Source organism: Camelus ferus, chromosome X (genome assembly GCF_009834535.1).
Source record: "Camelus ferus isolate YT-003-E chromosome X, BCGSAC_Cfer_1.0, whole genome shotgun sequence".
Classification (NCBI taxonomy): domain Eukaryota; kingdom Metazoa; phylum Chordata; class Mammalia; order Artiodactyla; family Camelidae; genus Camelus; species Camelus ferus.
In genome coordinates this window covers 74,467,867-74,492,108 of record NC_045732.1, presented here as the reverse complement: position 1 = coordinate 74,492,108, position 24,242 = coordinate 74,467,867, and the positions used below count along the sequence as shown (strand labels likewise).

At 35.7% G+C, this 24,242-nt stretch overlaps 1 protein-coding gene and 1 long non-coding RNA gene across 4 annotated transcripts in view; both read left to right on the top strand.

Annotated features, from left to right (window-relative positions):
* The window catches only part of LOC116661945, an 82,956-nt gene that overhangs the window by 15,585 nt on the left and 43,129 nt on the right, over window positions 1–24,242 (top strand). The gene's annotated exons all lie outside the window — the stretch shown is intronic.
* Window positions 22,512–23,851, top strand: CT83 (cancer/testis antigen 83). Its single transcript, XM_006193847.2, has 2 exons — window positions 22,512–22,586; window positions 23,357–23,851. The coding sequence occupies exons 1-2, from the start codon at window positions 22,512–22,514 to the stop codon at window positions 23,663–23,665; spliced, it is 384 nt and encodes a 127-aa protein (XP_006193909.1). The 3' UTR covers window positions 23,666–23,851.

Below are 24,242 nucleotides of genomic sequence, written 5' to 3'. Positions count from 1 at the left end.
ACAGCTAATAGCTTAAGACAGTATCCATTTAGAGTGGGATTCATTGTTAATGTTAGTGGATGTACATCTGCATTTCACATAGATTCCAGAAAAATCAGAAAATATATCTTGGCCATTGTCCAATCAGATTTGTTTGTACCATCATTTTTACTGTTCATGACTGATAAAAAAAAATTGATATTAAAACTGTTAGTCCCATCTTTTCTTGTTCATTGGTGCTTACATTTTAGTATTACTTAGAACCAAAGTTTTCTTTTTTGTTGTTGGGGGGAGGTAATTAGGTGCATTTATTTATTTATTAAATAATTTACTAATTTATTATTATTTGTTATTTATTATTTATTTATTAAATAAATTATTTATAAATTTATTAATTTTTAATGGGGGCATTAGGGATTGAACTCAGGACCTTGTCCATGCTAGGCATGCACTCTACCACTGACCTATACCCTCCCCCCACCAAAGTTGTCTTAAATAAGCAGTTTGCCCATTCCAAAGTGTATAATATAATCCAGAAATGCACTAAAATGAGCACACATATTGTGATGTGTGACAATATGCAAAAAGCGACAGTAGTGCCCACTACTACCTTCTCCTCCACATAGTGAAATGACTGCACTTCCCTGAAATAAGTCATGTACCACATGTAGTATTTGACCATCTGACATGCAGATCTCGTGAGGGTGCCTGTGTCAGCCTATAATGCTAGATGTTGGTAAACTTTAGTTTTTTGCTTTTTCTTAAATATACAATTTATTATTAACTTCTGGCACCAAGTGAATCTTCTTGCATGCTTGCTAGCAGGCATGGACCCACTTTTAAGACCATGGATTTAAAGCATGAATTTGCTTGGGCAGATCTGAGTTCCAGTCTCTGTTCCACCACTTACCAGCTGTGTGACCTGAGGAAGACATCACCTCACTATGTCTCATTTTTCTCATCTGTAAAATAAAGATGTTAAAATGTTATCTCATTGGGTTATGAGAATTAAGTGAGATAATGTACATAAAACAGTTACCACCAAACCCAGCACATAATTAACATAATATATTTTGTCCATCATTAGCCAGATTATTTTCCTATACTCAGAATCTCCAGAAATGCATCATTGAGAAGGGATGGGAAACACCTAGTGTACAATAGCTAGAACTGTCCTCAGAGCACAGCCATTTGGGATAGGATTCTCCCTAAAACTGGCCATGCTTAAGGAATCGATGAGCTCACAACGAATAAACCCATTGGTATTTGGAGGGAATATTTTCATTCCTGTTTACTTTCTGAGTTATCATACTTCTCTGGCCTATCTCTTGCCTGGTTGGTGCTTCTCAGGGTGGTAAATTTATACTTACTTGCCTAATGTTGTTCTTCATCTATACTTTCTATTTGATACCACAGATTTAAAGATTTGGCAAGGGTTAGGACACTAAGTAAATGAATTTCAATCGTGTTTTTCTATAAATTATAATTGATCGCTCATCTTTCAGTCTTGGATAAATTTTCAAACTGCGTTGCTCAGTAGCACATACCAGCAATGAAACCTGTGTTGCCCTTGCAATTGAGTGTTCAGGTGATAATGTTCATGTTGCTTATTCATGACTTTCCCCAGCACATCCCAGCAAAAAACACCCCATGGAGGAAACACACTTCTGTTTCACACAAGATATATGTTAAATTTTTCTGCCATCCTACAGTTTATTATTGTCAAATGCTGTGTATACTGTTTTTGTACTGCTGATGATTCACTGGGATTTAGTCAGACAAGAGCAAACGTCTCGCTCTTATGTTCAGTTCATTTTGAAGTCTACTGAATTGGATCATGAGAGGGGATACATTCAGTTTCTCTGCTTTAAAACACCTACCTTACAAATCAGAATTGCTATTCCTGCCCCTGCTTTAGCTCTGCTAGAGTCTTCAATACCAGTGTTATCACCAATGCTCCTCAGGAATCACTATGTCACTGTAAAAAAGGTTTGTTTTTTTAAATACAAAAATAACGAAAGAGGAAGAAGCTAAAAATCAGGAACATCTTGGAGAAAATGTCTCCTGAGAGAGATAACCATTCAGGAAGAACTAACCTGTTTGGTGGCCTTTGGCTCAGAAAAAAATTTTGCCTACACTGGTTGAATATAGTCATCTCATGTTATGAAGATAAATGAAGTCTGTTAACTGCTGATGTCCTTGGATTAACAAGAATTCTCTTAAAGGATGCCAACAAAAAAGGGATTCTTGATCATCCATGCATTAAGAGGGACTTAAAGCAGATTGTTTTCTTCTTGACATTGGGGTATAAATTGAATGGTCTGAAAGAGAAAGTATGGCAAATAAAATAGGTAATGTTGGAGCCTGCAGCATTTTAAGAAACAGGTCAGGCCTGCCTGGAATCCCACAGTAGTGGGCAGAGGGACTATTTCGGACAGCCTGTGGGCATTGAGGTGTATGTGGCTCTGAGGACACTGGCATGTGCCCCAAATCAAAGACCAATCTTGCCAAATTTAAATTTTACCTTGAACTGATCATTCCCCCTGGAAAGAGGGTGAAAATCTCTTGTTTTCCCTCCCTTTTCTCATTCCTTAACTTCATGACCTAAAACCAGGACCCCAGACTGAGTTTTGCATTACATTCTGCGCTTGGAAGTTCACCTGGCTACGTACTCTTGTCAGTTGTCTTTAAAGAAAAATGTATTACGAATTCTCAGCCCACCCATTTTCTCAGGTTAAGGACTACCTCAGTTCCTATATTATGATTCTTTCTGAGAAGATAGAAATACATTCTTTGCTGGTATTCTAAAAGCAGAATATTTAAGATTATTTTGTCCATTAAAAAAACGTATTGAAGCCATGTTGAAGTCAAAATTACTCTCTCTTCTGCCTACTGAAATTTTCTAAGAAGTGTACACAGAATGGTTGAATATTCTTTTTAAGAACTTTTGGTCCATTTGTCTCACATTGTCAGTCATCTTGTTCTCCCTTCTAATGAATTGTAACCTGAGAGGCTGGGAGATTGGATCTGACCCCATTCTGGGGACAAACTAAGCAAGTCTGCTGAGAGCCTTCAGGTCTGTGTATTATTTTGATGTTTGAGGTAAAATATCAAAATAAATTGATTCCCCAAGGAACAAGATCGAATGCATACTAAATAAAACTTTCACCGTCTGCCACTGCCATCAGACTCCAAGCAATGCTGTAATAAAAGTGACTGATTTGTATTCCATCGTATCATCTTGCTTCTTCTCCCTCTCTACTCAGACCATCTGGTGGGTTTCTGCAGACAATACCCTGCACAGTTACTGTGAATGGAGCGTTGCATGTTAGGGGAGAAAGTCAATGATCAGTTAGGTTCTTTTTCTCTTTCTAATGGAGGTGGGATGGCTCTTTTCCATTAAAGAAAGCTTCCAGTGGACTATGTTGTAGCTTCCATTACATTAAGCTTTTTATAAGACTTAAGCTATTATGCCTCAGCTTTCCTCATTCAATTCTGTCCTCGTTCCATTGCTCTTTTGTTCCTCTTGTACACTGCTGTGCAGTATTTCTTCAACATTTTCAATGCCTTCCTTATTTCTTTTTGTTTAGAAACACCAAACCATGTGTTCACATTTGATCGCAAACTTCTTTTCCTTCCTTTTAAGCAATAACTACAAGAGGTTCCTCCCCACTCCACCTACACATACCAAGTTTTGTCAGGTTTTCGTGTGCTTGGGTGGTAAAGAAGGTCTTGATGACTTAAGTGCACTGTCCCAACAGTCTTATATCATGTTCTGCATGGTAGTCTCTTTGTTCACGACAAGAATGAGTGTTTCACCAACTTGGTTTATTAAATCCCAGCTGTCAGTCTGTGCTTATGGACTGACCAGAGAGAGTGGTTTCTCTGATAGCTGCCTCTGATTCGGGGCTGGATTTCAAGAGATAGTTCCACCCTGAACATTGCAGCAGAGAAAAGAAATTGAATGACTGGGAAACTTGGAGGTGGTCTTGATTTTTTTTTTCCAGCAGAAAGCTTGCGATTTTATCGCTGTTTTTTATCCCAGCCTGTACTGCTGCTTTCTAATTTGACTTTAAAAAGAAAGGAATCTGTGCTTAATGGGTATGAATCTTTCTTTTAAGATGATGAAGTTCTAGAACTAGATCGTAGTGATGGTTGCACAACATTGTGAATGTACTAAATACCACTGAATTGTACACTTAGAAACAGTTTCATGTTACATGTTTCACAACAATAGAAAGAAAGGAATCTGGAGAAAAAGAAGAGGACAGAAATTGCAAAGACCGAGTTATCTTTGGTGACCCACAGTTGGCCTTTTCCAACTCCTCTGCCAACTTCCAGTCCACCTTTCCCCAATTTTTGATGATTCTTGCTCTGCTCTGTCTACCCAGAGCTACCTTTTTCTGCCTCTTTTTTGCCTGCCTTTCCGAGTCAGTGCTGCATGTCGCTCAAATCATACAAGTTCTCATTCTCTTTACAGTGAGGGAACAGTCTCACCCTTTGGATGAAAATATTTCTACTGGAATTGTTCTGTTTTTCCCCAAAAGATCAGTATAGAACACTGTAGTGGAAATCAGGAGAATTAGGACACAGCATGTAAAGAAGCATGGGGTTTAGATGAATGCGTAAAGAAGATGGGCTATATTGTGATAGATAAATAGGTAGGTAGGTAGATAGATAGATAGATAGATAGACACCACAATGGAATATTATTCAGCCATAAAAATAAAATCTTGTCACCTGCAACAACATGGATAAATCTAAAGGCTATTATGTTAAGTGAAATGTCAGACAGAGAAAGAAAATTACCGTATGATCTCACTTCTATATGGATCCTAAAAAACAAAAGAAACAAAGCAAAAATGAAAACAAACTATAGATACAGAGAACAAAAGGGTAGTTGCCAGAGGAAAGAGTGGTGGAGGGGTAAAATAGGTGAAGGGGATTAAGAGGTACAACCTCCAGTTATAAAATAATAAGCCACGGGGATATAATATACAGCATAAAGAATATGGTCAATAATATTGTAATAACTGTGTGAGAACAGATGGTTACTGGACTTATCATGGGGATCATTTCATAATGTATGTAGATGTCAAATCACTATATAGTACACTTGAAACTAATATAATATTGTACATCAGCTATATTTCAATTTTAAAAGTTGTACAAATTTTAATTTTGTTAGCTTTTAGGCGTTTTCCATATAGCTATTCCTGGATGAGGGAGAATAATGTAATTATAAGTAGAGGTAGCTTATTTTTGGCATTCTACTTGGTCTGTTACCTTAATTTGCCAAATATGCGTAATTATAAAATACTATTAGCTCTACAGTGCAGCACCTGGTTTATTTAATTTCAGTTTTGCTATTTAATTATAACAAAGCATTGTGGGGAAAAAAAGCATGGGGTTTGGAATCAAATAGATCAACACTCCACAACTTACTAGATGACACAGGAAAAGTACATTATCTTGAGCCTCAATTTTTGGTCTAAAAATGGGATAACACCTACCACATAAGGGAGCCATGACATTTAAATGGAAATATGTTTAAAGTATCATCACATACAAGACACATTTGATCAATATTATCCCTAATTGTCCCATCCCTCTAATTGTCTAGCTCTGGCACTAACTAAATGTAGAATTTTCACCAAGTCTTTTAACACTTTTAGCTTCACCTCTGATTAAAATGAGGAAGAAGAACAATGGTGCATTATTCAACAGTAAGAGAGAGGATCAGGTAGATCTTGAACAAAAAAAGAGCTTTACCTCTGTAAATTTCCTCTGGGTTGTTTTAATTTTAGATCATGCAGGATGTAGTAGTGTACAGACCCAAATCTTTATGGTTTAACAAAGAGTGGGCTCATTATCTAATTTTGTTTTATTTTTTAAGAAAAGGCAACCTGAAATTTCCAAAATTCACACAGAATCATATGCTGTGATCTTGAATTATAAAAGCAAATATATTATGCACATACTTTTCTTACAATAAGCAAACATTCCGATAGAGCTTCTAAAATGTTTTGAGTTTTACTTTCTCAAGTAAGCATATATAACCTCATCTAGAGAATCTTTCACCAAAACTAGTTTACTCAATTTTTTTATCCCACTAACTAGAGAGAAGATGCTTAATTTTACCATTATATATTTCGAAGTACTTGGAATAAAAATATGTATGATTACCAGTGAATCTTTCTTATATAAATATTTTTGTACCTGTAATATATACTGGTAATCTCAACGAGTTACTTAAAAATTCATTTGTTTTTGTCTACTCAATCACTCATGTAGAAAAACTGGACCAACAAAAAATGTAGGAGTTCCTATGATTTGCCAGGCAGTGTGGTTCCTTGCCATCGTGGACTTGGTGGTCTAATAGGGCACTCAGATATTAATCAAAGTGCCATGCAAATTAATATAAAATTACACTTTAGGACATGCTACAAGTAAAGGTACAGGATGCTATGAAACTGTATACTAGGGAGATTAACCTAAAGTCATAGATGTCAAGAAATGCTTATTATTAGGTTATCTCTTTGTAATGACACACAAAAGAGTTTTACTTAACTTTTTTTTTATTCTAAGTTGGATAATGATACCCCTGTTCATTCAGTCACCTAAACTTGAATTTCACAGTCATCCTGGATCTAGTCTTCTTCCTGGACTTCTCTTACCTCCATTCAGTCACTATGTCTATCCTTCTTCTGAGCAGTAGCTCATACACCTGGGCTTTTCTTTACGTTTCCATTGTTCCCGCCCACACTTACGAGCTGTTGCCTCACAGTTGGACTATTACCTCAGTGTTTGGTTTAGTGGTCCTGCCTATACCTTTCCATTCTCAACCCTTTCTAATCATTGAGGCCAGAGTAATAATCTTTCTTAAATTACCTCAGTGTCTACTTTTGCAATCTGTCCCTAATTCAGTGGTTTCAAAATACTGGGCCTCAGATCACCTTGGAGGCATTTCCAATAGAAAACTTTCTAGGATCCCCATCCCAGACCTCTTGAATCAAAAACTCTTAGGGTGGGGCCCAGGAATTTAATATTATCAAAAGCTCTCCAGAAGATTTCGATCAACATACCTTTCCAACCCTATCTCCCTCGGCTGCCCGACATATAAACAGGACTATGGCAATTCCTTAAATACCATCTGCCTTTCCCCTTTATTTCTCTATACTGCACTGTTCTCTCTGCTTAGAATGCCCTCGCGTCATATGTCTGCCAATTACAATTGTACGTTGTTTTTGAAGGTTTCATTCCAAGGCCACTCCTTCCATTGGGCTTTGGGACTTCTCCCAAGCTGGAATTGATTTCCCACTGTCTTGAGGGCTCCAGAAACATTTCGTTCATAGCCCTCATGCATTGTAGTAGAATGTCCTATCTCCCCTGCTAGACTATAACCACATAAAGTCTTTTTCTAAGACAATCTGTACCCACCATAATGCTTAGCTTAGCTATTTGGGCAAAGTAAGTGATACAGGATATATTTGCTGAAAAAAAATGAAACGAGTTTTACTCTTCTGCCAAGATTTAAATTGCCTGTGAATGTACTACTATCAGAACATCTCTGCCTTAACTATAAAAGTCATTAAAGTATGCATTGGCAATCTATGTTTTCCATAAATATAAATATGGCTATAGATATTAGACATACAGATATATGAATCCATATGGTTTCAATATACACTGTTTTCATTAATAGAAAATCTATACTATTTTTTGTGATTCACTCAATTTTACTTCACAGTCTGACTTCTAATCCAGCCATTTTCAAATAGCAAAGGAGATGATATGCCTTCTCCAGAAGCAGTGCTGATGACACCATGCTGTGAATCACTGAGAAAACAGCATTGGGGCACAAAATTCTTGGCAATTCTTCAAGTAGACCTTCCAAAGGTCACTTCCAAAGTGTGGTTATTTTTAACTTGTTCTCATCCAAGGAATTAATTCGTATTGTGAACTAAAATTCAAAGAAGAGCAAAAAATGGCCTGCTATACAATTAGTGGAATGATTATTAAAACTTCAAAAAGATTTTGATTTATACAAAGACATATGTCTCATTGACTGGATGAAATCAAATATCTTTTCATAAGTGGGTTCAAAGCTAATGAGTTTTCAGGAATAAGACTTTTAGAGTAGAATGTGTCCTAGATTTATGTCCCAGAAGTGATCGGGCATTTTATGCTTTGTAGGATGAACGGGAACTAACATGTAAACTTGCTCGTGGTTCCAGGGCCTCTAGGACATTTTATCAGCCCAGAAGAAATTGTTCTTTGGAATCGGTAAAGATTTAAATAAAAAAGGAAAAGTATCCTCGTAGCGTTAAAGCACTCTCTCTGTTGTTCTCACTGTGTTTTGTTTTTTTTTTCCTTCAGATTACCAATTCTCTGTCAAGAAGGATTTATCTCCTAGGGGGTTGTGAGATAGGTTGCATGTCCCCTCTGGAACCCTCTTTCTGTCTCCTCTCCTTGGTCTTTGTCTTCCTGAGATCATCTGAATGTACAAGGCCCTCTCCTACAGTACTCCTCTTCTCCCCTGCCCAGATTTGAACCACTGTCCCATGGCAAAAGGTATCCCATTTCTCCAGAACTCATTCAGATAAAGGCTACTTAAACTTGAATGTGCATGTGACTCACCCGGGTCTTGTTAAAATGCATATTCTCATTCAGCAGGGCTGGGGGTGCTGCATTTCTGCATTTCTAATGAGCTCCTTGGATGATGCCCACACCTGCTAGTTGGGGGACAGCACTCTGAATATCAGGATTTTAGAGAACAGAAAAAAATTTCAATCAACTTAACTTTTACTACCTTAATGGCTTCAAAAGTTTTAACTTGTTCAGAAAAATGCACATTTTAAAATGAACCTTCAGTAACTCATATGTACATATAATAAGGACATTTTGAATGCTATAGCTATATCCATGGAAGAAATATTTAGGGATAATTATCATTGCCTCCCTCAAATCATGTGACAAAGTAGACAGATGCTTTGCTTATAAAAACAGCCCAGCCTACTAAATAGAGGACTCTGGAGGCAGATGTTAAAATTCCTCCACTTTATGGATGTGGAAACTGAGTTCAGGTCATTTGAATAACTGGCCTGAGGTCATGAAGATTGCAATGGAAACAAAGAGGATTTGAATACTAATTCTCTGACTAGAAAAACTATGTTCTTTCTACAATGTAACTGTGCCTACCTAGTGACTAGAGAAATATGTAGAGTCATACATAGATAGGCTGAAAAATCCTCCGGGGGCGTGAAGATTTTTAAACAAATCTAACTATCAAGCAAATGCAATTAAATTCTGGAAGGAGGGAAAACAGCATTTGTTATTTCATTTTTTAATAATGTGCACACACGTGCACATAATATTACTAAAAGTAAAGATTAAAACTGTGTCTTCAAATAAATCTCTAAACTTTGGTAAAGTTGATTCAAAAAACGTAGCAACAAACATTCAAAACTCATAGGTGAATTTAAACAGATAACTTGCTAAAAGGATAGTATATATATATATGTATATAATATATATATATATATGCCACTATTTTTAAAAATTTATTTAACTATATTGATTTACAATATTGTGTTAGTTTCAGGCGAACAGCTTCAGATTCTTTTCCATTATAGATTATTACAACATATTGAATATAGTTCCATTTGCTATATGGTAAATTCTTGTTGTTTATTTTACATATTAATCCCATACTTCTAATTTATCCCTCCCCTTCCCCTGTCCCATTTGGTAAATGTAAGTTTGTTTTCTATGTCTTCGAGTCTGTTTCTGTTTTGTGAATAATTTTGTTTGTGTCATTTTTTTTAGATTCCACGTATAAGTGGTATCATATAATATTTGTCTTTCTCTGTCTGACTCACTTCACTTAGTATGGGTAGCCACTATTTTTGGAGGTTTATAGATTTTTGTCCAGCATTCAACCTCACCATATTTTCTTATCAATTTGTAGAATTTCATTAACTGTTTATTTCTTTAAAGCTCGACTACGCTTTTTTGAGTACAATTTTAATACATAGTCTACTGAATTATTACAATATAATTCAGAGTAAAATTCAAGTAACAATAATGACAATGGGATTCCAAGTCCACTGGCCTATAGACGGATCTTAAAATAGAGTCCAGAATAATGGTCCCCATTATCAGCTTTAGAACTGAAAGAGACCAAGAAATAAATAAGATGTAATGGGAAGGAAAAAGTCCAGCTCATTTTATGGTGCATTTCCTATTTCTCTGTATACAGTCAGCCACAGTCATTTCTTAAAGCTGAATAAATAAAGCAAAACGTAAGGACTAGCATTTAAAAACATATATGAAATTCAGTCATAATCATAAGCAGGGATGTTTTTTCAATTGAAATGACTTCAATTTAGTTGAAATAGTTTTTCTCCTAAGTCAAAAATACCCATATTTTAAACCACTTTTCGCATTCAGTCTATCCTCCAGCAGTTACCAGGCGACGTTAACGTGGAGACTAGGAGACAGCAGTTCCTTTCAAATTTATTACGTGACTCAGGTCAGGGCTTTCGCCATCCCTTCACTGGATCCAGCTTAACCTCTCCTGGTCAGAGCAGGCGTTGGTGGAAAAATAATCAACTGTGCTAGATCTGTAGAATTTGTCTAAAGCGTGATCTGCAATCTTGTAGAGATTGTGCTTTCCAGATAACAGAAACAGCAGCTCTGCTCCTCACGTGAGAACCTAACTGAAGATTGCTTGGGGCAGTTTCAGTTTCATCTCAGCTATAATTCCCAGTCTTTTGATGAGCTAATTATCTGTAATCGGTCTCCTTTCTTTTCTGCTTGTGACCTGCTCTGGTCATTCTTCCCAGTTTCTCATTGCATTTGTTCACTTTGATTTCTCTAACTTGCAAGTGTGCTTGGTGCACCACTCCAGTAATTTTAGATCTCTAGGCCAGTAAGTGGAGGTGAACAACCTCAGAGATCCACTAGGCGTAATTTTAACTCAGTTAGGTCCACACATGGGAAAATAAATTATCTAAATTTGGGAAACGATACAAAGAAAATCACAGGTTATTTTAACCACAGGTACACATGTTACAGTGACACTTGTTCACTATAGAAAAATAATATGAAGAGTGTAGTCAGACATGCCCTATACTAGCAAGAGCATTAGATCCCTAAAAGCCCAAGTTCCCTCTGTAGCATTGTGTAGTCGAGCATGCGTCTGTATGTTTGTATGTTTGAGACTGAGTCAGAGCAGGCTCCTTCTCCTGTGAGAAATGTGCATGGTAAAACTAACATACCTTTAATTAGAACGATCATTAAAGTAAGTAGAAAATCCTATCAGACACACTCAGAATGTTGCATGGAATCGATGTTATCTGAAATACATGAGAACCATGACTTCCTAAACTATAAAAAGTATAAAAAGTAATGTATATATTAGTCCCACCAATGTAACAAATAAACCTAACAATGAACTCTGCTCTAAGGACATATAAATGCTGACGAAAACATAACCATTTTCATAATCATAGTGAATCTTGAAAGCAAATCTGCCAGCTGACAGAAGTGTAGAAGGAACTCAAAACCAAAGTGATAAGTGAATTAGCTAGTATTATAGTGACCTAAAGGCTATCTGAACTAGTTATGGGCCTTGACAGCTTTGGGTTAGGCTTTTAAGGCTCTTGAAGGAAAAGGAATCATGACCTTGTACTTGCGTAAGGCAGATAGCTGGAACTGAGAGCCCTGCATAGAGAAACAGCTATGAATAAACTGCACTCTAAATACAGGACTAGAGGGAAAATACCTCTGCCCAATGGACCGGGAACCTACAAAGAAACAGACTCTCTCTCCTGACTCTGAATGGCAAACAAACAGGAAGGGTAAACCCTAAGAAATAAAAGCCTTAAGCTTGTGACGAATGTTCCTATAGTATCTGAATTTATAACACACACGTGGAGCAGGAATGCCAGGTAAAAGTTAACATTAAAATTTGCTTCCCAGTGTGTGAAACCCCTGCTGCCTCTAGCAGAAGCAAATCTAAAACTTATTTTTAGAGCTAACTTCACAAATCAGAGTGCCGGGAACTTCCACAGGAGGGAAAAATTGCCTCAGTAATGAACATGCATGTGTGTATACACACACTCATACAATAAACACACAATACAAATCACACAACTAGGTAATCTGTCCTTAAGAAGTTCAGATACAACAACCAGTACTCTGGAAATAAAGGAACAATGCCAAAAAACCCAATGTAAACCAAACCCTAAAGATAAATATATTTAAAGTGATTAAATGCACTAAAGGGAAGAAAAGCCATAAGAAGAAATAATTTTAAAACAAGTGCAATAATCAGATAAATCTTCTAGAACTAAAAATAAAGTCACTAAGTTTAAAAACTAAATTGATTCAGAACTGAGATAGAAACTATTACAGAGAGATTAGGAGACATAGAAGTATGAGTGACAGATATCTAACAAGCATTCCAAAAGAAGAGAATAGAAAATGCAAAGAAACAATAGTGAAAATAAGGGAAGATTTTCTAGAATTTAAGGGAGATGTGAATACTCAGGTTGAAAGAGTAAAGCTCCAATCAAGAAATTAAATGAAATTGATAGACTATCAAATACAAAGAAAAAAGGTATAAAATAATCTGATATGTTACCTCCAGTGAAATGATAAGCATACTAACAGCAGATTTCAGATCACCGACAATAGAGACAAGAAGATAGTAGATATCATTCATCCAACAGCTAAGGGGAAATGACTGCCCACTTAGGGGTCTATACCCAGCTAAATATTCAAGAGTGAATGTAGCGGAAGACATTTTCAAACATTGAAGGAGTTTACCACTCACAAATGCTAACTAAAAAGTGTGACTAAAGATTATATATAATGGAAGGAAGGAAGGAATGGAAATGCAGAAGGCAATGGTAAGCAAAGAAGTGGACATATATATGAGTAAAGCTTATTAGTCATTGCTTTTAAAACTTATACTACAATGAGCACTATGGGGGAGTTTAAAAACAAGGTGGGACTTCCAGGAAGATGGAGATGTATTTTCCCTATTCCTCCTGCTAAGTACAACCGAAAATGCTGGACATTGTATATAAAACAAATATATGAAGTCTCTGGAAGGTAGAGAAGAAAGCAAATTGACGATAGACTTCTGGAACCAAGGAATGATACATTGGTTGAGTGTTATACTTATGTATCATTCCTTAGTTGCAAAAGTCCATAGTGTGGATGTATATGTGTATATATATCCCATGAATACCAAAGGGAACAGACAAAAAAAAAAGCTTCAGTAAAACTTATTCTCTCTAGCCAGAGGATCAGGAAAGAAGGTGCTTAATAAGACAAAAAAATTTTAGACAATAACCAGTCTACTACACTCAGACACCACATACAAATGTGGCCTAACCCCCACCCATGAAAGCAAAGGCCAAATGGAGAAGCCACACATCTACTCTCACAACACTGCAATAAGGCTCTCCAACACCCCTGGTTAGGTGGCTCAGAGAAAGCCAGATTGAAAACAGGGACTTTCAGCCCCAATCTTATGTGTATATACATATGTATATATGGGTATATATGGACATATATATGATTCAGCCATAAAAAAAGGATGAAATCTTGCCATTTGTGACAACATGGATGGACCTTGAGGGTTTTATGCTAAGTGAAATAAGTCAGAGAAAGACAAATATCATATGATTTCACTCACATGTGGAACATCAAACAAACAAATAAATAAATAAATAACCAAACCAGATCAAATCAAACCGAAACAAACACAGATACAGAGAACAGAGGAGTGGTTGCTAGAGGAGAAGGTGTGTGGCGGGAGGGCAAAATGGGTAAAGGTGGCCAACTGTATGGTGACAGGTGGAAACTACACTTTTAGTTGTGAGCACACTGTAGTGTATACAGAAGTCAAAAATATAATGTAGTCCACCTGAAACTTATGTTGTAAATCGATGTTACCACAATAAATTTTAACAATGGAAACATTTACAAATAAATAAATATAAACAAACATATGAAAGGATATTCAATCTCAAAAATAATCAGAGAAATACAAATTTAAATAAATATCTTTCACACCCAACACATTGCCAAAACTTTAAGTCTGATAGCACAAGTTTAGGGAAGGATGTAGAAACAGGTTCTCTCAAGTATTGTGGCTTGGAGAATAGTTAAAACAATTTTGGAAAGAATTTTATTCACACAATGAAATTCTATTTAACAGTAAAATGAATGAACAAGGTCAATGTGGATACATGTCAAAACAAAGTGAATGATCAAGCACGTTACAAAAGAATTCATATATAATGGTAAAATATTTGTAAATTTTAAAAATCACACAACACAGTAATATACTGTAAAAGGTTTATGGAAACATTTTGCTGTATTAGCATAAAATGGGACATGGAGGGCACTAACTTTAGGATAGTTGTTATCCTAGAAAGGCAAGGGCATATTCAGATAGGTTCAGGGTAAGAAGTGGGCTTCCACCGTATGTGCAAGTTTTATTCTTTTAAAAAGGCTCAAGGAAATATGACAAAAATCTTTATGTCTGTTAAAGTGAATGGTGGATTCTTAGGGTCCAGATTATTCAAAGGAACATAAAATCTCTCCTAATCCCATCACCCAGTGTCTACCATTGTTAATCTTGTAATACATCTCTCTCAGTGTTTCTCCTCCGTGTTCTTACCCTCTGTAGTGTGTGTGTGTGTGTGTGTGTGTGTGTGTGTGTGTGTGTGTGTGTGTGTAAACTGGGGTCATGAAGTTTTATATACTAATTTATTTACGTAACATCACATAGTAAGCATTTCAGCATTTGATATATAGCCATGTCAATACCTTCCAGTTTTTCACTACTTAAATAAAAATGGCCATTTCTGATGTGCATCTTTGGCCCTATCTCTGAATAGTTTCTTAGAATAGATTCCTGGTATGGAATTACTAGGATATGACTATTTTAAGGCTGTTGGTATATATTTTGCTATATTGCCTTTGAGAATATTTGGGCAAATTTGCATTCTTATTGGTAGAAAGAGTATCCACAGTCATCATCACTGATGATTAATATCTTTAAAATATTAGTCAAGTACATATACTTCATTTTAATTTTTATTTCTTTCCTAATTAGGTTCAGCATTATTATTGTAATTTTTTGTCAACTGTTTATCTTCTTTTTATGTTCTGATTTTCTATTAGAATATTCATCTTTGTCCTGAGTTTTCCAGTCTTTTTCTTTGTCTCCATATTCCTGTTCTAAGACCACATTGTTTTAAAAAGTGTTTCTTTGATAATGTTCTTGCATAAGCAAGTATCCTCTCTTTATTTTTGTTCTTCAAAACTGTCTTGGCTGTCTCACGTTTTAAAACTTCCAGATGAATGTTAAAATCATTTTCTCAAGTTTCAAAAATCCTGTTGGGATTTTTATCTGAATTACAGTAAAATTACATCTGAATTTTTGAAAACTTGGCATGTTTATTTTGTTTAGTCTTCCTATCCAGGAACATGTTATTCTTCTACATTTACGTAAATCTTGTATCTCTCCCAGTAAAGTTTTGTAATTTTCTTCAGCCAATTTTTTATTTTTTGTTTCTGGGTTATTTTGTGTATTATGTAAGTAGTCTTATTTTCCTACTATATTTTCTAAACAAGTGAGTTATTATCAGTATATAAGAAAGCTCTTTAGTCTGTTTTAGATGTTTATTTTGCATCCAAGCACTTTACTAAACTCATTAGTTCTAAGATTTTTTTATGTAGAATCTTTTAGATTTTCTCTGCAGATACTTCTTACTGTATTTATCGGAATTTCTATACCATTATTAAATGACTGTAGTGATGGTACGTGTTTGTCTTGTTCCTTGTTTGTAATATCGCTAGTATGTCACTGTTATAGGTGATGCTGATTATTGTTTTCATCTCAGTATCATACTATTAAGGACCTATCCTTTGATGCCTAGGCTTTTAAAAAAAATTAATGCTTAGTTTTGTTAATCTAAAAATGGGTGTTTAAATTTAGCGTATGCTTCTTTTGGACATCTATTGAGATAGTCTTACAGTTTTCTTTTGGCCTATGGAAATGAAACACTAAGATTTCCTACTGTTGTCATTCTAGCATTCTGAAATAAATTATATTTGGTGATATTATTTTTTAATTAGTGTCCATATTTTATTTGCTTAGTGCTTTGTGCTAGAATTTTTTTATTTCAAGATAATCAGTCTTCAAATTCTCTGTGCTGTATTTGGCAAGATTTTATATCAGGGTTATGTTAGCTTCAAAAAATGCATTAGAGAGGCTTTCCTCTTTTACCAGGATCTGACTTTTTAAATTACTGGCTATTCCATATTCCATGGAAATCTGAAAAAAAAAAAAAACCCATAAGTAATCAGTCTGGGAATTTGAATATAACTTCCCAATAGAATATACGCTTCCAGGAGGATTTTTGCCTGTTTTGTTCACTACTGTATCCCTGCTGTTCTAGAACAGTGCCTGGTATTCAATAAATGTTTGTTGAATAAATGTAAAGTAATGAATAGTCTCCCCAGTCCTTTTGTAGAGTTGTTTCCAAGGTTTCTTTTTCCCCCGATTTATCCTGTGGTTTGCTTTATAAAGCATAACTTTACACACACAAACCCCCACACACCCCCCTAAAAAACTGATTTATTTTAGCAACTCAAGTATAGTTGTTACTAGAAAAATCAGTATTGTTCTTAAATTTCCCACTGATATTAAGAACAATTATCAATATTTTCCACTATTATAAGTTATAAAAAGGCTGCAAATGATATTATAATAAAAATTTCAGGTTGGCATTTCAAAGTTTCAATGACAAACATAATGAATTGTGAAAGTCTCAATTTGAGATAGATATGTAGCTCATTCACTTAATAGAAAAGCTGAAAGCAGTTTTTCTTCCAAGTCCCTTAATACTTTCCAGAACATATTACAGATCTAAAGGTCACTGAAAATAAGCTCTAAATGTCACTTAAAGTAAAGCAATGTCACTGAAAATAAAATACCAGATTTAAGCATCATCACTCAGATTATGTAATCTTTTTATTTTGCCTCTATTACAACATCAGGGGTAATATGGGAATAGAGAGGAAAAAAAATGTCTCAGAGTAGGTTTGATCATAACATGTATAGTCTTTATCCTTTTTCTTTTAAAACAAAGAAAAAATATAGTCTAGTAATTTTGACTCAAATACGATTGATTTTAAAGAGCATGTTTTCAGCAAAATTCTATGGTAATTTATATGTAGTGAAGTCTGGATTATGGTGTCATAGATCAATGATCTGTGCTTATATTTTACAAATACAACACACCACTTATTTATCTGCCCCTGGATAATATGGTGCAATTCCAAATGAAAAGAAGCTATTATTGAAAAATTCAGAGCAACCAAAAAAAATGAAATAAAGCTACAATGCCCTCTGTTGATGAAATGTGTGACTAGAGAATGCGTGATCAAGAAAGAAAAAAATTCAACATATGTTTCTTAGTTCATTTTTGTTTAATTTCTCTAAAATATGCCCTAACTGAATTTCATAAAATAAATTTTTATGTCCTTCTGTTTTTATAGCAGTCGGCACAAAATTATGTAAGTTAATAGGAAAAAGTATCAACATATAAATGGTTAATGTGGTGGTCCCAGTCACAGGGACCTGAACAAGTGTAGTGTACTCTGAACTCCTTCTGGGAGAAGAATTGGAAGGGAAGAACCATTTTTAGATAATTTCAATTAAGGCAGGGTGGAAGAGGTAGATGGGCTGGAATCCTAAACAAGCCAGATTGCTGTCCTCCCCTCATTTTCCCTAATCTTCACATATTAGCCAAGTCCTCATAAATGATGGAGTTCATGTGTCTTATGGGTACAAGGATGGGTTGGTATCCTAGACAAAATCTAAATCCCCTCTTCTAGACAGTGTCACAGAAATTGATTGACATCCTTCAATAACTCTTCTTCCTCTCCTTCTAAGTATCATAACCATAAGTTTTGGTTGGGCATATTGTTACCCAGAACAAATACTACATTTCTTAGCCTCCTTTGCAGCCAGATTTTCCCATATAGCTACATTCTGGCCAGTAAAATTAAAGTGATAGTATCATATGCAACTTCGAGGAAATGTTCTTATAAGAGAGGAGCCACATCCTTCACCTTTTCCACCAGCCTGGCAACTGAGAACAGTACAGCAACCATCTTGGATCATGAGATGGAAGATATATGTTGAAGATAACTAAGCAACAGAGTATAAAAAATCAGGGTTCCCGATACATTTATGAATCTCCCCTGTCCACACTGAACTGTTGTCTCTTAATCAACTATTTTTGTTTGTTTAAGTTATTGTTATTTTAGATCTCAGCTCCAGCTGAATCTAAACCTAAAAGAAACAAGGAATAAATGTTACGGTAAAAATTTTCAAAAAGACTGACTGGAGTGCTCTCAAACATTATATGAGTAACCAATGAAACAACCAACCAAGCTTCCTTTGTATTTCATGCACCTGTAAAAGTGAAAAGGACAAAAGAGGAAAACAATGACACCAACAAGCATTGTGATGTTATAAGTGATTTTATACCAACTATTTATACAACCTTTTTGGCATTATTCAAATACACTTGCACTGACTATTAACCAAGTGTGTTAAAGATATATGGTATAAACATTAGGGTAAATTTTATTACTACAGAATGAAAATTATGACTTAGATGATCATTGAGAGACCCTTCTCATTGTAATACTTTCTGAATACCAGTTGCCTTACTTCTGTTGTTATGTTGGTTCATTTGTTAAGGAGAGTTTCCTCGCATATATGACATTGTCATAAATGTGGACAAATATGATAGCATACCCAAGAGAAATTCCTGAGCAATGGCAGAATGCCCATAATGGGCATCATGGACATTTGATATTCCCTCTGTCAGTTTCATCACTAGAGACATGAGTTATCTGTCAATGAGCTTGATGGGGAACCCACTGAAAGATTTAATGTGTATGTAAGATGCTGCGAAGGTATCTCCCTTTATTTACCTTTTCAACACAGGAACAGAAAATTAACACCATAGAATATCTGACTTGTAATTCTCTATTCAAGAATAAACATGAAGGCAATATGATGACAGGACCCAGACTGAGGAGACCAGATTCTAGTCAACTAACTCTGAGACCTTAAGCAAAGCAATTAAATTACACCAGCTTCCTTCACTGTAAAATGGGAATTATACCTGCCCCACCTACCACACAGGGTTGTTGGGAGGATTAAATGAAATCATGTAAATGAAGATGCTTTAAAAAGCATGAAATGATAAACAAACGTAGAAGCATTCAGTTGTTGTCCAAATTACTAGAGATAGCAAACTGTATTCATAAATAAATTGACCATGTTACAAAATGCATTTACCTAACTCCCATCACCATAAAAACACTGTCAATGATCCAACTATAATGTAAAAGTCACATATATTCAAACACTAGCCTTGGAAAACATTCACCAAGTTGCCCACAAATATTTGAATATGATATCCAAATGACTAAGGAATCTGGTATTTTCAAATTCAGTATTGTATGATGTATATTTCAAGTCTTGGGTAAAATTGTGTAGTGGTCATAAAATTTATACTTGATGTCTCAGCATCCTTTTTCCCCCCCTTGACTCTATTCTACTCTTTCCCCTCCATTAAACCTGTTTTCTCATTTTACCTCCTCCTGCCAGCAAAATCCCACGAGATAAAATGTAATCTAGGTATTTTTTAAAAAACTATTAGAAAATTGATATTATGTACACTTTAGTATAAACTGAAGTCTCAGGAGGAGGAAGTGTTTTAAGTCTTATCTCTAAAATGTGGAGCGAACAAAAGCTTTTACAACCTCCTAGGAATTTTAATTCAGTAGTGGGGATGGGGGTAGTCTTTTTTTTGTGTAAGAATGAAGTGGACTTGAAAACCACATTCTGTAAGCATATGAAATAAGCTTGATTCTAATGGGAAATTCAAGATGAAAACATACTTTTTTCATCACCCCCCAACAATAAGATAGTCCTGTAATTCCTGTCTTGACCATGTAGTTTTACAAAATAAAGAGAGCCTACAAGACTGCCACAGTTTAGCTTGTTAATGGCAATTCAATAAGGAGCAAATTTTGCTGCTTGTTTCCCATCTTTCCTTTCTTCTGGACAATTTCAGTGCACTTTATCTCTCTCTCACACACACACACACAAAACTATAACCTCTTACCTCTTGACTTGTTTCCTCTCACTGCCCTTAATCTTCCCTCTTGCTCCAAGAGGCAGATATCCCATTATTGAAATTGTATAGGTAAAGAGGACTTCTATCAGTGCCATCAAGCTGCCAACAACAATCACACTCCATAATATATTGTGAGGAGATATTTGGCCAAGACTCTACAATATAATATTGTCTCTGAGATATTTTTGAAATTAATTTCAAAAATATCAATAATCTTTCACATTTCAGGAGTCAAATCAGTATTTCACATTTCACAAACTTTGTGATAGTCACAATACTTAAACAATAACCAAAAGCATGAAATTTTCATTGACTACATTTATTTATAAAGGAATAGTACTTGTGAAATTATATATATGTTTTAGCATCTTTAAGTTGAACTCATGTTGTTAGAAACCCAGAGAAGAAATACTCATTAGAAGATGGAAAGACCTAGAAAGCACCTTTCCCTTCTGTTTGTTATTCAAAATAATACCTTCCCTGCCTATATAAACAGGAAAAAACACTACCAGGCAAATGCAAATTTTTCTTTGAGTACAGTTGTTCACAAAACAGACTTGTCAGAAACATTCTTTCATAGCACAAACCAAGATTTTGGTGAGAAAAAAAGAGTAGATTTGTATTTTATGCAAACATAAAAAAAATCCTTAAGAAAGGAGGGAAGTCATAGAGAAATACAGAAAATTGACCATTAAATTAAATAAATTTGCAGCAGAGACATTTGAAACAGCATTTTATAATTGAATAAGCACATTCTTGCCAATAACAAAGATGTACAAATTTTGACATTTTTACTTATTTATATTTTATTGACATAGTCAGTTACATTATATCAATTTCTAGTGTACAGCATAATGTTTCAGTCATCCATATACATACATATATTCATTTTCATTATAGATTACTGTAAGATATTGAATATAGTTCCCTGTGCTATACATGAGAAATTGGGTTTTTGTCTTTTTATGTACAGTAGTTAATATTTGCAAATCTCCAACTCCCAATTTATTCCTTCCCACCCCTTTTCCCCCAGGTAACCATAAGATTGTTTACTATGTGTGTGAGTCTGTTTCTGTTTTGTAGATGAGTTCACTAGTGCCTTTTTTCTTTTTTTAGATTTCACATGAGTGATATATGATATTTTTCTTTCTCTTTCTGGCTTACTTCACTTAGAATGACAATCTCCATCTCCAGGTCCGTCCATGTTGCTACAAATGGCATTATTTTATTCTTTTTTATGGCTGAGTAGTATTCCATTGTATAAATATACCACAACTTCTTTATCCAGTCATCTGTGGATGGACATTTAGATTGTTTCCACGTCTTGGCTATTGTAAATAGTGCTGCTGTGAACATTGGGGTGCATGTATCTTTTCAAATTAAAGTTCTAAGGGAGATTTTCTAATAAAGCTATTCAAAAATAGGTAGAGGTCCTAGGGGTGGGGATTGGGGTGAGGGAATGGGAGAGATTATCTCACGACCCAACTCTGTGGATTCAAGTCCTGCTTTTACTACTAGTTTCAAATGAGTTTACTTAAAACTTGAATCTTTCCAAAAGTAGACATAGTATTAACAATACCTATGGGCACAAAACTATTATGAGAATAATGGGGAAATGTCTCTGGAACTACTTTTTAAACTGTACAGAGACACAAATGTGTATTAACATTGGGATAATGGGAGTACGGTTGGAGGGAATCCTAAGATAGCAGTGGGAGTAGGAGGGAGATATTTGGCCAAGACTCACAGTTTGCGGGTAACTACTTTTTACAGTGCATTTCTACTTTTGTTTTTGAACTTGTTTTTGAAATGAATAATAGAATGGTTGCAGCAAAGCCAAACATATCTTAACAACAAAAAGGGAGGAGGGGAGAGCACTTTTAAAATCTTGTATTTAATCGATTTGAAGTCTGTATTTCTACCATGTCTCAGCTTCCTGAAAATCCCAGACTCCTCCACCGTCTCTTACTATAACCAGGTGGGAGGTTAAATAAGTGCCACCTGGTTTCCTACGGGCTGTTTTGACGTCATCGAGTTGTGACGTAGCGCCCCCGCTTGCGTGCTCAATTGTGCGCGCACGCGCACGCACGCACGCACGCACACTCTCTCCAGTATATAAAGCTGGACGTGGCCGCGCCTGCCAGTTGCACCAGGCAGTGCGGGACGTTTAGCATCCTGGCCCGGGGCTTGCCGAGTGCGGGTGGCTAGCAGCCCCCTGCTTCCCAACTGCCAGCTGAGTGCCTTGGTGCCCGAGAAGAGAGAAGAGGCCGAAGAAGAATCATGAGCATCCTTTTGCTGCTAGTGAGCGGCGTTCTGTTCGCCTTTATGTTTGTCTTCTGGAAAACCCTATTTCAGGTAAATTGTGTAAGGGCGATTGGAATTAGATAACGCCAGATGAGTGCGTGGGTGGGAAGTGGGGAGGTGTTTAAGAGAGCAGAAAGATAGTAAAATAAGAGTAAAAGGATGTCGTCTTATTCCTTTTTCTTTTGAAAGAGCCCCAGGTGTTTACCCCCATACTTTCCTCATATTGACCGGTGGTTCAACAGCTACAATATGTTATAAAAAGCCCTAAGTTTACCAAGTGATTATGGTCAGCTTTTCACCTACTTGAAAAGTACAGCAGAAAGTGGCCACTTCCCACCTCCTTCCATTTTAAGAATCTCGACCTTCTTTCTTCTCTGGCTTCTATTGTTTGTTTGCCTCTTCCTCTCCTGTATTTTCCTTTCAAGCTATCTTTATGAGAGCTTTGTGAGGCATTCACAAATAATTAAGGTCAAAATGTGGATTTCCTGGTGATAAAATTGCAAGTGAAGTGCCTTTAGGCAAGAGTCAGGCAGGGTCTAAGTATAGACCTACTGGACTGCCTAAGAAACGATAAGCCAAGGGTATGGCATTTTGGCAGTGAAAGGCTACTTTCATGGTTTTTTTTTTTTTTTTTCTCAGTCTGTTTGGGACAGGCGTATTTCCATGTCAATGTATTCATTCAACAGATTTTTAATCCCCTTAGGGGAGGAAAATCAGTTCATTTTGGTAACCAAGACTAAGCACGTCGTTTATTTGGTAGTACTTAGAAATTGCTAAGCTCAGTCAGTAAACTGCATATGTGTAATTTCCTTCCCTTACAGAGAAATACTGGTGAAATGTCATCAAATTCGACCTCTCTTGCACTAGTAAGATCATCCTCTCCCACTGGGTCAACTAAGAGCAATACTGATAAGAGTCTTTCAGTCAACCATCTCTCTCGGGATATCTTAATTAATTTCCCGCACTCAATAGCCATGCAGAAGCGAATACTGGTAAACCTCGCGATTGTGGAATACAAGCTGGCTGAAATGGAACAATTCCTAATTACTAAGGGTTTAAATGGTGCATTAGTTAACCGGAAATCCATTGACAACCTTACAGAATGTAATGACAGTGGAGGCAATCATTAAAGGCACTCTGAGTGGATTCATTTGATTATGTGTTTATGCCAAATGAATTATTATTTAAAAGGGGCAAGGATGCCAAGTCAGATACAAAAATCCAGACATTTGTCAATTTGCTTACTCACATTTAAAGAATTGATTACATTGCTAATATATATTTTACTGGGGAAAGAATGAAAGCACAACAGAGAAAGAGTTCAAAAGTTGTTTTCTTTTTAATAAGCTACAGTAAAAAGAATATAGTTGAGATATAGTGGTTTTAATTTCACTCGTGTGAAAAAGTTTTTTCTAATGGTTTACAATACTGTAAATGTCTCCAAGTTTGATTAAAGTAAATGGGACTTGATGGAACTCTTTCCATCATGCAGAATAGTCTTTCTCACCACTGTTGAATCTGTATGATAATAATAATAAGCTCTATCATTGAGCACCTTAAAATGTGCCAGGCACTCTGTTAAGATCTGTGCGTTACACACTTGTAAATACAGTCCCACAAACTCTTAATTACTCTTTGTAGTCAGCTCTTGAAATGGATTTCTTTTCCAGCACCACCTCTGCCCCCATCAACTAGATATTATTCACT

Excerpts from the sequence above, each read along its gene's own strand:
- CT83 (XM_006193847.2), top strand. The coding sequence starts at position 22,512 with ATGAGCATCCTTTTGCTGCTAGTGAGCGGCGTTCTGTTCGCCTTTATG. Across the intron at positions 22,587-23,356 it reads TCTGGAAAACCCTATTTCAG|AGAAATACTGGTGAAATGTC; the intron begins GTAAATTGTGTA and ends CTTCCCTTACAG.